The 15,276-nt window shown below is 39.3% G+C and overlaps 1 protein-coding gene across 2 annotated transcripts in view; it reads right to left on the reverse strand.

Annotated features, from left to right (window-relative positions):
* Nucleotides 1-15,276, reverse strand: part of plxnb2b (plexin b2b) — a 114,167-nt gene that overhangs the window by 13,621 nt on the left and 85,270 nt on the right. For both annotated transcript variants that reach the window (XM_034878481.1, XM_034878480.1), the window contains 10 exons: nt 12,921-13,029; nt 12,050-12,186; nt 11,350-11,532; nt 10,182-10,275; nt 8,368-8,565; nt 6,289-6,468; nt 4,214-4,350; nt 2,983-3,083; nt 2,380-2,609; nt 856-1,037 (listed from right to left, as the gene is read on the reverse strand). In XM_034878481.1, the coding sequence (XP_034734372.1) occupies nt 856-1,037; nt 2,380-2,609; nt 2,983-3,083; nt 4,214-4,350; nt 6,289-6,468; nt 8,368-8,565; nt 10,182-10,275; nt 11,350-11,532; nt 12,050-12,186; nt 12,921-13,029 (1,551 nt within the window). The remainder of the gene's footprint in view (nt 1-855; nt 1,038-2,379; nt 2,610-2,982; nt 3,084-4,213; nt 4,351-6,288; nt 6,469-8,367; nt 8,566-10,181; nt 10,276-11,349; nt 11,533-12,049; nt 12,187-12,920; nt 13,030-15,276) is intronic.

The following is a 15,276-nucleotide window of genomic DNA, read 5'->3' on the forward strand; positions in this document are numbered from 1 at the left end:
CACACACACACACACACACACACACACACACAGAGTATGGACAAGACAAAATTCTTAGCCTACGGCCCACTGGTCAAGAGCTATAGGATAAGAAGATGAAAGTGAACAGCAAAAGAAGAATCACAGAGCACGTTGTGCTTGGAGGAAAAAAACAGAAGGAGAAATCGAAGGAGGAGGAGAAACAGAAGGAGGAGGATTGGAATAGATCAAGCAGCAGCCTGGCTCGTGATAGTGCATTACAGTATTCAGTGCAAAATTCAACAGAAAACATGGCAAAAGAAGAAAACAGTCCACTGCCTCTTGAAGTCAATCCCAGTCCTCCTAAAATGGTTAATTATACTGTTGACAGGGTTTAGACATGGAGTGCTTCTGATTATAGAGCTGAGAAATGATGACATCTAATGATCTCAGGACAAAAGTTGCTAAACAAGACTGCATCCCTGGTAGCTGTAGTTGGGAACAGTGGCAATTTGAAATAAATGCTAATGTCAGCATGCTAACACAAATGTCTGTACAAGATTTAGTGCCAATCTATTCTGAAGATGTAGAGATATTTGACCAGCTAAGTGCTACTTAAACCTGCTGGTTGTGCTTAATGAAAAGTTTGGGATCACTAAAGTAAGTAGGATTCATACTTTAGGGAACATGATTGTCTGTAAAAACGTCAATGGCAATCCATCCAATAGTTCCTGGCATATTTTAGTCTGGACCAAAGTGGTTGGCCAACCAAAAGACCTACATTGCCATCCTCAGCAGTACAGAACTTCTTAGATATTAAACTTGCCACTGTTTTGTTATAGTATCTGACTGCACCAGTATCTACTGAGCAACAGCCCCGAGTTGCTCCTCACTCACCTGCGCAGCATGAGTTTAGGGTTCTTGCTGTGGACGTATTCCTCCATCAGCTCCAGCAGCAGTGTTCTCATAATGTCGGTGTAGTATTCTAGTTTCCCATGCAGAGCCACAGTCAGCAGGGAGGCAAAGTACACCTTGGCCCTGGCGTTGAAGTCATGGCTGCGTTCTAAGGTTCGGATAAACTACAAACATACCAACACACATACAAGGAAACAGGCAAAAGACACGCTAAATTATCATCCTCATAAAGCCCACAAGAACACACACACAAGCACACACGCAAATCCAACCTAATACGCTTTTAAAAAAATCAAAAGCCTAATGCTTGTGAAAACAATAATTATCAAGGTAAATTCAGTTCTTGTAAAATATTGTAGCTAAGAAAAGATACAAATCATTGGAAGAGAAATTGCCCACACATATACAGTTAACACCTCAGAGGTTGTTTCTGTGCCAGCAATATTTGACTATAAGGAATCTTCACACGTCTCCTCTGCTATATTTTCTGCTTCTCACTTAAAATACTGTACTCTGCTAACAAAGGCATCACAAAGTCCTTAAATCATTTGAAGAGAGCCTTTATAATACAGTAGAGATGAAGTGTGGCATATTTTAAAAGCTATCATAGATGAATTACAAGTTTACCCTCAGTAACTAAGGAAAGGGATGGTATGGTTTTACCTTTTTTTTTACTATTATTGGCAAATCCTCCAAAGAAACCAAAACCAACAATGCATATATCCTGCTACATTTTAGGAGGATTGCTTGCGTGCATAGCCACAGCCTAATATAACTCTAGGCGCCGTACCATAAACCTCCATTGCGGTCCAAATACTGTAACAGCACATAAACGAGCCATATTGCTGCATACTTCTTCATTATGATGAACAAGGCTAGTTTAATTTATTCAGAAAAAATGTCGCAACTGTATTTAGATTTCTGAGTAGCTCCAAATGAGAAACATGTCACCGCACTTGCTCACAGATGTTGTTCAATGTCGACACCGCTTTACTAACTTGATGAACTGATAAACTGAAAAAGTATTTTTTTAAATTAAATGTTTCAAGAAAACAAGGTTTTTTAAAGAACAAGACTAGTTATGCTGGAATATCAGTGCTTTGAGCTAATTGCTAAAGTCATAATGACAATGCTAACATCCTGATGTTTAGCAGGTACTGTAAGCAATATTTTTTTCCCTAGAATTTCAAGACATTAGCCGCTCTACTCTGTCTCTGATTGGCTCACCCTGGTATTCTTACCCTTACCGTAACCAATCTCACTCCCCATGCCTTAACCTAACCAACAAAGGCGAAGTACTAGCCTGCAGTTAGAGTAGGGCGCAACATTACTTTGCCATCCTTGGAGACTAAATTCAACATACTGTACAGTAATGTGCCCCATTTAGTTAAGCGTGTTAGTATGCTAGCATTGGCTAAACACCTTTACAACAATGTTGTAAACTCTGCATATGCAGACATATCAGTCTGTTACCACAGCGGATTCACTCATGTGCAGTATAATTACATTTATAAGGAAGGTCTTTGAGTTCAGGAGGTTGGAGAACTGGTTAAGCGCCTGAGTCACTGTGGCCCGTCGAGCCTCTGGGATGTTGAGCTTTCCTGTTATCATCACATCATTGGCTCCGTCTTTCGAGGGCAGGAAGAAGACACGGTCGGTGTAGGTTTTATAGTCCAGGAATGGGATTCGTCCCTCACTCAGTTCGTTAGTGTGGTCTTCCATCTCGATCATCAAGTCTGCAAGATCAAAACAAAAAAAAACAAAAAAACTGTACCTCGTTCCTTTTTGGTAAGCAGCTTTTCTCATTTTTGTGCTGCTCCTCTGTGTCGAACATTATGTAATGCTGTGTATTATGTATGAGAGGCACAGAAGGGAGAACTTTGCCTGGAAAAAAATTTCAGCTGTGATGACAGCAAAACGGCTCCTCGTAATGATGATAACATGATGTTAAGCAGGATAATTTATATAATTCACTGCAGGACAATACATCAAAGAAATGTAATTCTGAGCTATGAAGCGCTTCATTACTGTATAGCTTCTTAGAAACATTGATCCTTTGAGGGTGATCAGCAGTATTGCTGAGCTTTTGCACAGCTGCAATGTTTGTACCTGTGAATTCTTTCTTGCAGCGATCCCGTACGCTCTCTTCCAGATTCTCAAGCTGATGTTTTACCTTCTCGTACTCCCTCTCGGCCTGTTGACTCTTTCTCCTGAACAGATAAATCACAAACACATGCATCATGAAAACAAAGTTTGGGAAAGGAAAGGTTTTTCACTTTATAATTTCCAGTCTAATTGCAGTTCAACACTCTGGTTTGAGTCGGCACAATCGGTCAATAACTTGCCCACAGAGTCTCACAAAAATATCCTGTTAGCCCCGGTATGACTCGGTCACTGCGGGTTTGTTGTTCCTGATGTATGTGTTAGAGGAATATTTAGCACAAATTAAGGAAGTTCATCTGATCCATGATCCATCATCACCTGTGTTTTTTGGAGAACCTCTAGGATGCATAGACTCAAGTGGTAAAATTAAACGCAGTATCTATGAGTATGTTAAGCTATATTGATTTGTAAATAGGCCTTTTTTGCTTATTATTGTAATGTATTCTATAATATTTTATGTATTTTTATACGTACGGTTTTCCTTCATTGTCTCTTTGATGTGTTATTTAATTATATTATATTTTAATATTGAAGTTTTTTTTTAAATGGAGCACCTTATATACAGTAGGCTTTTTACTTTTTTGTACTTGTATATTTGTATTTCTGTTCTGTTATTTGAGTTTATAACAGTTTGTTGTGAAACAGAGTTACATGTCTCTGACATCTACAGTATTGACCCTGAACATAAGTAACATCCCCTTCAGCAAATGTGCAAGCCCAGTGTTGGGCACTTAAATAATTTGACATATTGGCTTTTAACAAGGCCAGAAGAAAAGGAAAAAAGTGGTTCAAGGAAAATTTATCTTTGCAATCATTGTTATTATTTGTACACAAACTGCAGATGGGATCTGTGGGATAAGTGGGTAAACCATTTTTGACAAATCACAAGGCTAAAGGGTTCACATGGAAAAAGGCTGGGGCTGGGTGCTACTGGCACACAATTTATATAATATTGCAGGTTTGTGCGTTTAGTTTGAACTTGGTGATGTTTTTTGCTAAACAAACTGCAAAAAAAGCTTTTCTTGCAAGAATGTATTTAAAAACTGTGAAAAAAGGTCTAAAATTTGTATTATGTGTCATTTAACAAGAGGTTTCCACAGCTTCTCTACTCAGTACAATTAGAAGTACTTAGATTTTTTCACAGTGTATGTGACATTGACCAAATAGCTTAACTCACCTGTAGCAGTAGACAGAGATCGCGATGATGAGCAACATGGGCACAATGACAGCAGGGATGATGATGTAGAGTGACAAATCATTCTTCTTCTCGTACTGCACAGAGCCAACCACCCACTCCCCTTTCCCAAACTTGATCTGTGGATTAACACAAAGAGAGAGGGAACCTTATTATTTGCACAAGCTCTTGACATTTTAGCCAGAGATTTATTCAGGTAGGTGTAGATGTTAAGAATCAACAGCGTTGGAGAGGAAACTGGAACAGAGCAAAATCTACATAATTGCCCACAGTTTACTAAAGCAGTTGAAGCACCTTTCAGTATTTCTAAAGTGCTGGGTCTCTGTGCAAGTTGGTGGGCCAAAATTAACTTGACAAATTTATATGTGCATTGAGTTCGACACTTTATAATCAAGCTTTTTCTATGTAGGTATTCTGTACCTATTATAGTCTGTTGATGTAACGTCTTGGACATGAAAGGGGAGAGAGACGGGGAATGAACCACAGGCTGGGACCGCAGGACGGAACAGAACCCGTGGCCGCTGCTGCAAGAACAGGAGCGTTTGTATGGGCACACGTTCTACCAAGTGTGCTACCCAGGCGCCCCAAATTATTGTTACCGGATAATTGCCAAAACATCCGCTGGATGTGCCTCGGTTTGCAAAACTGGGTTGGTTTTGGAAAGTGTTGAGCTGGGAAGCTATTTGCTGAAAATGGCAAGTTTTGAAGAACATTAAGATTGTGCAACAAGGCAGGACTTCTAGGTTCTTTCAGGGAATGGTTGTAAAGATTTACAAAGAACATGTTTATGGCATTACTATCTAACTGGGACGTTTTGGGACCAATTGGCGGGGATTTGCTTCTGGACAAAATACACAGGGTGGTACACTGACAAGAGCAAATCACTTAAAACCATGTACCCAGCTAAATAGCTAACGTTACTGTATTGTGTCAACAATTGACTTATTTTAATATGTAAAGTGGTGTTTTTCTTTTTGCTGGCTTCAAATGATCCACTAAAACAAGTTCCTTCCTGAGTCCAATTTGTCGCTGTGTCTGGAGCTGAGCGCCGGCCAATATGATTGTGATTAGCGTAAAAAAAACGCGAACAACCCAGGTTGTTTTTTTGTCGTATCCAGGAGTGTATGTGTCGACGAGGCAGAACTTACTCCACAGTGCTGTGGAGATAGGTCTGGCAAGTAAGTCTACAGAAATTAAACACTAGCTCACTTAGAGGAATTACCCAGAGGAGAGGTTACAGAATTCATCACAATTGTGGCTCAGCTATAATTAAATGTAATTATAAAAAGGGCCTGTAGCTACATGAAAACTGTTCAACCAGTGAAAAAAATGGGGTCCCCAGATGTACAAAAGACACGCCTAGAGAAGTACAGTAAAGATTCATGATGCATGACTGCTCTCATCTGCAAGTCTTTGTATGTCTATATAAGTACATTTACTCAAGCAATGCACTTAAGTACACATTTTAAGTACTGCTACTTGAGTATTTTCTTATCATGCCACTTTACTCATATTTTACTACATTTTAATGAGAAATTGTGTTATTTTACTCTGCTAGAGTTATCAGTTTTGATTACTAGTTACTTTACAAAATAAAAGATTTTTGCATACAACACATATTAAAAGCTTATAAAATATGATGCTTTATCATAAATTAAACTAACAATATGAACAAGTAGCGCTGGAACAATATGTTAACTGACAGACAATTTGGAACTAATAATCAGTCTAGCAAAGTTTTGGGTATAAAAATGAAAACATTTCATGTTTTCAGCTTTGCAAATATGAGGATTTGCAGCTTTTGCTCTTATTAATTAAAAAGTATTTTAGACTATTTTAGATATGTTTAAACTATTGGTTGGACAAAATAAGTATTTTAATGGTGTCACTTTGGGCTCTGTGTAAATGTAATTTTTACATACCAAGCAACCAATCAATTAAACGACAAAACAATCAGATTAATTTAGTATTTTTACAGTGTTGTTTTGATAATTTTAAAGAATAATCTGCATTGTTCCTCCACCACTGTGTGTTTGCCTGACTTTTTCTCATCTGACCATTAAGTCCAGCAGTTCGGGCCGGGTGTCTCGGCGTTGCCGTCTGGAGCGAGCGCTGGGTGTGGTGGAAGGTGGGTCCAGAAACAGCTTGTCATCCTGAAGCGTGTTGACCAGACAGGGAACATCGCCCACAAATGCTTGAGCCTCTTTGGCCGTCATGGCTTTGGAGAATCCTCGACCCTGCAGGGGAAGATTGACTGTAACGCTCAAAATGTCTTGACTGAATTACATGGAAGAGAAATGAATTACTGCATTAATACACCATCAAGTAGACACATCATATGTCCATCATTACTGGACGTACTACACTGTTCACTGCTCAGTACACACTCTGAGTGTCAAACGTAATTAGAAAGATTAAGATTGCATTCATTATAAGTAATTTCTTTCTTAAGTCACAGCTGCAATCAATCCCACAGTTCTAGCATCGCAATATACACTTTGAGATTCTGCAGCACACTTACTTTCAATTAGTCTACTACAGTCTGCAAAATTAAAACAGGTTGAGTTAGCTTAAGTTAACACATTTCCTGACTTATTTACGTAAAGAGTATCTGCAAAGAAACTTTAAAAAGGGTACACTATGGAACATTGAAACTGACATAAAGAAGCAGTAAGCTATAACACAAATCTACTGCTGATGAAACAAAAAGACAATTTACTGATTAGTCTATTGATACAGAATGTGATTTGTACCAGTATCAATCAAGCAAAATTGCAAAACATTAGGTATTTGTAATACAGCCGGTGAACGGCTGTATTACAAATACAGCCGACGTAGTCGGAGAATTTCCAATGTCATTCGGTTCCGCCCTCCGACACATACGCCAGAAACAGTGAATGAAGTCATTTAGCAATGGGGACGAGTTGACGGAAGAAACACGTCGCATTTTACTTGGAGCCACTTTATGCAAAGCTGATGAGCAATTTGTGTTGAAGTGGACCAGACAATTAATATCAGCGTGATTAGAAAGCACTGCACTTTTCCATGTTTACCTGGCAGTAAATTTAAATTAAAAGACAGGTTGAACAAAACGCAGTCATGGTCAATAATATGTGGCTCCTCATAGCAAACAGAGTTAAGACCAAGTAAAAAATACAAGGTCCAAAGTATGACCCCTAACGTGTATGGGACCAGATACATGTTGGGTAAAATTAAAAGACTCCATGATATTAAGAAAATCAGCAGCAAAAGTGCAAGACATGTCATCGATGTGAGTTTTAAAATCTCCAACCAATTTATCCAACCTAATGATAGATTAAAAAAAATAAAAAATAAAAAAAATAAAAAGAATCACAGAATTCAGACAAAAAAGAACTGTTTCAACCAGGGGTTTGGTAAATTAAAATACAATAAAACAGATTAGAACTACCAACATGGGTCACGTGCAGGGAAAATATGGGTACTGTCCAACTTTGAAATCAGTTTTTATACACAACTGCGAGTCCTCCGCCCCGGCCCGAGTTCCTGGGAGAACTAAAACAACTGTCTGGTGGAAAAAGTTCAGTCAGAGGGCCTTATTCCAAGTTTCAATAAATATTAAATAAAATTAGAGATAAAAAATTGTTTACATTAGTAATATAAGCAACTACTGCTTTATATAGAAAACTGTATGTGTATTTATCAATTGTTATTTTATTTAATGTTTTCTTTTAATATAGGTTACATTTAATATCAGTCATAAGTTATGTGTCATTAACACTATTTTACTTGAATATAGTATATATTTATGTTGATGTATCATTATTAGATTTATAAATACCATTTTTAAGTATATTGGTGTGCATCTGTCCACACACTTGTGTATTTTACCTTTTACTTTCTTTTAAATGTATTTTTTCATGTTTCAGTGGAAATGTTTATGTATCCAACATAAAAAAGTATCTTGCAATAGCACTGTAATTGGTAAACAAAGTAACAAAGTAAAAGGGTGAAAACGTGGTGCAGTAACTGCAGTTCAGCATTTTTCCATGTTTATCCTCAAGCCAGATAATATCCCAATTTGACTTCATTCCTTTACACAAAGAGCCTGACTTCTTTGTGCAGCAGTGAAGAATACCAGAGCAGCCGGCACTCACAGTGACAATGATGATGCTGGCCTCAGTGATGACCTTCTTGGTCAGCTTGTTGAAGCTGGGGTTAGGTTGGTAGTCGAAGGGCTTCAGTTCCTTCTCCCAGTTGTCAAGCTGGATGTAGGTTTTAAAGGGCTGGTTCAGGGAACTGTTTACTGTTGGAGACCAAAACTGGATGACTGTGTCGTTCTTTTCGTGGGCTTTCTGAATGTGTCAGAGGGAGAGTAAAATGTCACAACTGGAAATATACAATACAAGATGTGTTGGCACGTAACTCACCGAAACAAAAACAGTATTTGACATTTGAAATATGGGGAGGAAGAAAATTAAACAGTGTTGAGGTCTTTTTTTTTTTTAAAGAGGCAGTGAATTGATGTTAGTGTTTCGGGGGTTGGATAGTGGGAGGAAAAAAAAACCTGGGTTAGTACAACGGGGAAGGTAAAATGATGTGTCTCTTTTCAGTCACTCTATTAAAATTCCAATTTGCCGTCGTAGAATAGCAGCCTCTGATGAATCACAACTCACACTGAGAATACTGTGTGTGACAGCTAACATCTACAGTCCTACACACAGTTTAAAATTTCCAAGAACAAGGCAAAAGGCATAAGCTACATCAGACAATGCTTTGAAAATGTCACGTAGACCTACAGTAAATCTTGAGACTGGTTGTATTTTTTTCTCACTTAATTCAAAAGTAAATTTGTCTTGTTACATTTCTTTAAACTCTGAACCTACAGTAGTTTTGTGCACTACCTGTCCCTTCTGACCATATGTTGCTCGGGGTTGTAAAGAATGATTCAACATTTTAGGAAATGGCAGAAAAGATTTACACTACTCTTATATCTGCCCGATAAACAAGAAGCTACAGCCAGCAGCCAGTTAGCTTAGCATAAACGCTAGAAACGGGGACAAAATGCTGGAAGGCCGTTACAAACCAAAGTATTGAACAAAATAAAAAGTTGACTTGGAGTCTCTGTTTACAATTACAAACATAAGTTTATACTATCTTTATACTGTAGCAAAGAAAAACATCACTGCTTTGAGCCGCTATCCTGACCCCCAATGTAATCAACATGCTTTCACCATAAGCCAGCAGCCACAAATATGTGTGTCTAGTTCAGTGGATGGACTTAAACCAAGAGAAGCTTATGAAGTTGACCAGCCAAGGACTTTGAGATAACACTTAACATCCGCTGCTAGTTTGTGGCAGCGCAGAGTATTTTTAAATCTCCCCTTTCCCCCGGGTAGCAGGGGACCGGCATCTTGGACAGGAGTGAAGTGGTGAAGAGTGGCATATTCACATAATCTTCTGCAACCTTAATGCTGGCAATAGATTTAGCCCTTTAAATGAAATGGACAAAATTGCTACTGCTTAACACTGCCCATTACACTGGAGGAGCTCTTTCAAGGTCCCTGGCAGAGTCAATCCTACTTGATTAAACTGGACGAGGAACTTACAACTTGGCAAGGGTGAAACAATGGCACTAATATCTGCAATCTTTCAGGTTTTAAGGATTTAAGGCCTAAGAAGTTAGAGGAAGTACTACTGCCTTATAGACTCTCTGTGATCAGTGAAAGCATGGGGGACTGTGTTTGTTGGTGAGTGTTCATGCACGACAGAGTGAATCACCACAGTAGTCGTGGGCTCAATAGATGCTGTTAATGTGAGTGTGGGGGGACCAAGACTCATAGGAAAACAGGAAGAGCGAAGTAAAACAACGTTAAATTATGTCTTTTAAAGGATAACCAACATGCTGATGGGAAGATGGCATGTTAGATTCTAATAAATAAGGGGGGGGGGGGCTGGAAGACACACGCACCTCAAAAGCTTTTGAGTTGTCTCCGAGGACCTTCAGGACCGCAGTCTGGATTAGGTTAAAGCCGGAGCCGGTCACCACAATGTTTCTCCCTCCACTAAAACACACACACACACACAAACACACACAAATGACTATATACTGTATGAGTATATCCCCAGCGACACAAAGACAAGCTTATGGGGAGAGTTACAGGAAGACAGAAACACTTCTTAAATTGCACCTGGGGTAATTGTTTTTCACTGAAGATGAAAACAAATTAGTTTAGGCTGGGAGCAGCGTATGTGTTGTTCCAGTCTGCGTGCCTAATCACACACGCCCTAGTGCTTTCAATTGCACAGAAAAAAGCAAGGTAATCGTCTATTGCATCCATTTTTCGAGATCATCACGACATTTGGTACAACATCAAAGACTAGCATGTGTATCCCCTTTAGCAAATCAGACGTAAGTATTGGAAATATTCTGCACACATACACAAACAACAGAAAAACGTTTGGAGGACAAATCATACATTTAAAAAACTGAAAGGTTCTTGGCATTAATAACCTTTACCAAGTTTTCTGACGATAGAAGCTTGCAGGGCTGAGAACAAGGCAGCTGCCTTTCTAAGTGTTCATTATTCCATGACGGCTCTTTTCTATACGACCTTGTCATCAATGTCAAGATAGCTGCTTTTCCTTTTCTTTTTTGGCGGATCTACTTTAAAAACCAATGCACAGTGGAAGGTATTTAACAGGAAAATTTCATTTTTGTTGTTGTCCTTTTCTTGTCTATCCCTCTAAATGAAATTTTCCCACTATATCTGTTGTAGAAATATGGGAAAATGCCGACTCAGGTGGTATAAGACTCCTACAGCTCTCCAAACAAAACTAACGGTGTAGTAATGCTAATGGAGCACAGTGGCTGTGTGATATGTGACTCAAAACTGCCAAATAAGAACTTCAAGGTGACGCAAGATTAAAAATCAAGAGATAATCATAGTGGGATATAATCCCAAATCTCTACATGGAAGGTGAAGGGTAAAACGTGATATGAAATTGAAAAAAAACTGGAAAATAACACCCACCAAATACCACAATTCAACACCATATGTTTACAAGTATGGTAAAAGCAATATTACAAACACTTTGATTCGAGGAAATATGCTAGCGTGATGCTTCTTTATACTGACCAGACAAAGCTTTCTTTGGGCTGGTGGTCCAGCATGATGGGATTTTCCAAGAATTGGAAGGCACTTGGGATGGTTGTTGTGGTACTCTTTCCATACCTCACTGTGATGGTGAGATGGTCAGAGGGCACCTTATCTGTTCCATATTCCCCTGTCCTGCAGGTGATCTCTTCTCCGAATTGCTCACTGCAACGACAAGGACATAACACTAACTGGCTGCAGGAGTGTGTGTGGGGGGGGGGGGGGGGGGGGGGGGGGGGGGGGGGGGGGGGGGGGGGGGGGGGGGGGGGGGGGGGGGGGTTGCATAAGGTTCCTGTGCAGTGGAAGCCAACATGGCAGCAGCTTGACAGCTTGTTAAATCCTGGCTTTGCTGCTCCTCTAGCTCGTTATTTTAACGTTACCTCTGGCTAAAATGTCACCACGGAGTGGGTTTGACAGAACACTGGTGGTCACAACAGTGAAAGCAAATGGTAAGAGAAAAAGAATCCTGCTTATGACACCAAAGTTAAGGTCAATTCCATTTTTGCCTCAGGAATGTAAAAAAAAAAGAATTCAATTTATGGGCTTCAAAGTGTGCATACTGTAGAATTTTCATAAAATACAATGTCTGCATAACAAGTACCACTTATCAACCGACGAGACTGAATTGAAAGAGAATTGGGCTTTAGCGTGAATGACAATTATTAAGGAAAGAAGTCCTTACACAGTGCAATCCACCCCTCCGATGGTAACCTGGACATCATCCATACTGCCTGTGTTCAGAAATATTCCAGAAATTGTAATGAGGGTGCCCCCAGCTTTTGGACCTCTTGAGGGTTTCACCATCTCTGGAATTGGGTCCTGGTGAGGGGGGAGACAGGGTTGCAAGATACAGCATGAATACATACTCATCTTTCCCCTGCAAGGATTTACATTCACACCCAAGATCCAACCCACAGGCTCACTCTCACACACAAGAACAACACATACAATGGTATGTCATATACACACGTTTCCTCTCACCCTCCTTGATCTCAAACTCTTTATTAGAAATGTTCTTGCACACACCCACACTCATACAAGAACCACATCTGCCTCAATTTGCTTAGCAAACAGTTAGGCGGAGCATTCCCTTGTGGGGAAGTTTTTAGCGGAACCAGAGCTATGAAAAGCCAGTTTGATACTTTAACAGGCTACAGCGTAGCTATTTCAGAGAAAAGGGGGTCTACTGCACAGCATCTGGTTAAAATGGAATGCATACACTTTCTGGCTTATCATACAGTGCATTACCATTGTAATGTGACTGCATCTTGTTGCTTTACCAAGACATTAGGATGTTGTATTTGTACATTCCACATAAAATGTACAAATATGTGTTCTGTTAAGGGGCTTTGCAGTTAGGAAATGGAAACATAATAGAGACCATAAAACAAATCAGCTGAAAGCTTTTGCATACGTTCATTTAATGACTGAAAAGTTGTACTCCTCCATACTGAGTGTGCAGCTAAGGCGAGAGAGAGAGAGAGAGAGAAAGAGAGAGAGAGAGAGAGAATGTGTGTGTGTAGTGTACAGTGTGCGTAAGCGAGCGTATTTACCCTGTAGGTGAAGTACATGGAAGATGTTCCTCTCTTTCCCCCCTTCACCTCCACTTCGACCTGGCCCCAGGTGTCCTTGGGGCCAACAGGGCCGATCTCACACACCACGCTGGACAGGACAACGGAAGGAAAAGTGAGAAAATATTTAAGACTAGGGCTGCAACTACCAATTATTTAAATTTTCAATTAGTCTTCTGATTAAACGTATACTATTGAATGTCAAACAATTATGAAAAAGGCTCAACACAATATCCTGGAAACTCAAGGTGAGGTCTGGACACAGAGAATATTTGACGTGTTGTTGATAGGTTTCTTGTTGCTGAACCAAGCAATGAACTGACTCACTTTTTTTTGGGGGGGGGGGGGGCTTTCCCACCTTCAATTTGTGACAGGACAGTTAGGTGAGAAAGGGGAGAGAGGGTAAAGACCCTGGACCTCTGCACGAGGCATAAACCTCTCAGCACATGTGCGCCTGCTCTACCACTGTTTCAACCTGGCCACAAAACTGACTCATATTAACCCTATGCAAGACCAGTATTCCAGATTAATGATCAAAAAGGTTAGTAAAAGCACTTGTGAACATAGGATCAGCAGTTTTGAACTTAAACAACTTCCACAAATCAGAACACTTGTCTGTACCTCTTTGACTTTCAGTCTGGAGATGCACCAGTGAAAACAGACAGATCAGCATCAGAGCCTCATGCAATCTTTGTCCAAATGTATCTATTCAAATGATAGTTGTTCTGAATATTACAGATATTGGCAGAAAAAAAGTCTTGGGTCTTGTTTTAGTTAATTTGAGTATGTGGTGAAAATAACTGGGGTAATTAAAAAAAACAGGAAGAAAAAACTGGTTCATCTGATGATTAATAAGCAGATATGAACGCAGTATGATTTTTTATGCCAGATTGGCTGCTCCTGGCATCTTAAAAATTAATCCCTATGGGAATTTTAGCAGACAGCCTTGTCTGGAGTTTCCTTGGAAACATGTGATAAACTAAACTAAACATGTCTGCAGTCTCAGGGAGAATGTGTTGCAAATGAAAGAGGTCAGCATAAAATGGCAAGCCTCATTCAGGGTAACAGGTGGGCCATGAGTAGACCATTAACAAGTCCAACGGTGACGTGAAGGAATGAAATATAGCAGTGGAAAACCTGTCACATCTAAAAGCAACAACATGCTGTAGACCTGTTTTTGTTGGGTCTCCTCCTCCTTGTCTTTTCTCTCTGTGTCTTTATTGTTTGTTAATTGTTTGACTAAAATAAAAATATTTGATCACAAAAACAAACATGCTGTAGACCATGGAGGACAACTAACAACAAGATGAAGATTACAGCAGGCTTGTGAGTTCTAGAAGTGGATGATTTAAGGGTGTAAAAACATTCCATCTGGTCCCATAAATCCTGGTTTATGCCTCATTATGCAGATGGCGGGGCGAGAATTTGTCATAAACGTGGATCCATCCTGCCAGGTGTCAACAGTTCTGGTTTGTGGCTGTGGGGCAACAATGTGGATGTTTTCTTTTTCATAGACCATTTGTGTGACATGAACATTAACCCGCCAAAAAGCTGTGGCAAATGTGGGTGATGCTATCAGATTAGCGCTTTTCAGGCTGCTCTGGTCATTTGTGGCCTCAGACAGTATATAAAGACATTTAGCAGTATACCGCAACAGTGGAAAGTACATTTACTCAAGTTATGTACTTAAGTAAACTTTTGAGATACTTCCTAAAGTTTTATACGTCTACTCCAATACATTTCAGAGGGAATTTTGTACTTTTTACTCCTCTTTATTGATCTGACAGCTTAAGTTACATCAAAAGTTGTTAAAAGTATCCAATATTTCACACAGAAAAAGATAAGAGAAAAATTCAAAATATAATTACAAATTTATGTAGCAGAATATGTTTTTTCTCCTTTCTTCCCCATTAATCATCTCACAACCCCAGACTGTATAAAGAGTGGCTCCACCTCGACCAGCTACAGCAGTAAATGCTACCTACACACTAATGCATCCAAATTAACAATCTTATGTTATATATGATAATATATCAGCCACAGGGGTAATTTGTCTTCAGACCTAGTACCTATGCTTTGATTTTTTTCTATATTTTACTGATAATACTTCTGTACTTATACTAAAGTAGTATTTCTTTACATTGTTGTATTGGTACTATTACTTAAAAAAAGGATCAGAATACTTCTTCCACCACTACCATTCAGATCAATACAGTGGCATAATGAGCTAATTAAAACCTGCACTCTGGTGAACTCAAGGAAAGGTGAAGTACCTTAACTGATAAGGTATTCAGATGAAAATTACTTTTTTTTTTTTTTTTTTTTTAAATATATTTTT

Source organism: Etheostoma cragini, chromosome 8 (assembly GCF_013103735.1).
Source record: "Etheostoma cragini isolate CJK2018 chromosome 8, CSU_Ecrag_1.0, whole genome shotgun sequence".
NCBI classification, from domain to species: Eukaryota; Metazoa; Chordata; class Actinopteri; order Perciformes; family Percidae; genus Etheostoma; species Etheostoma cragini.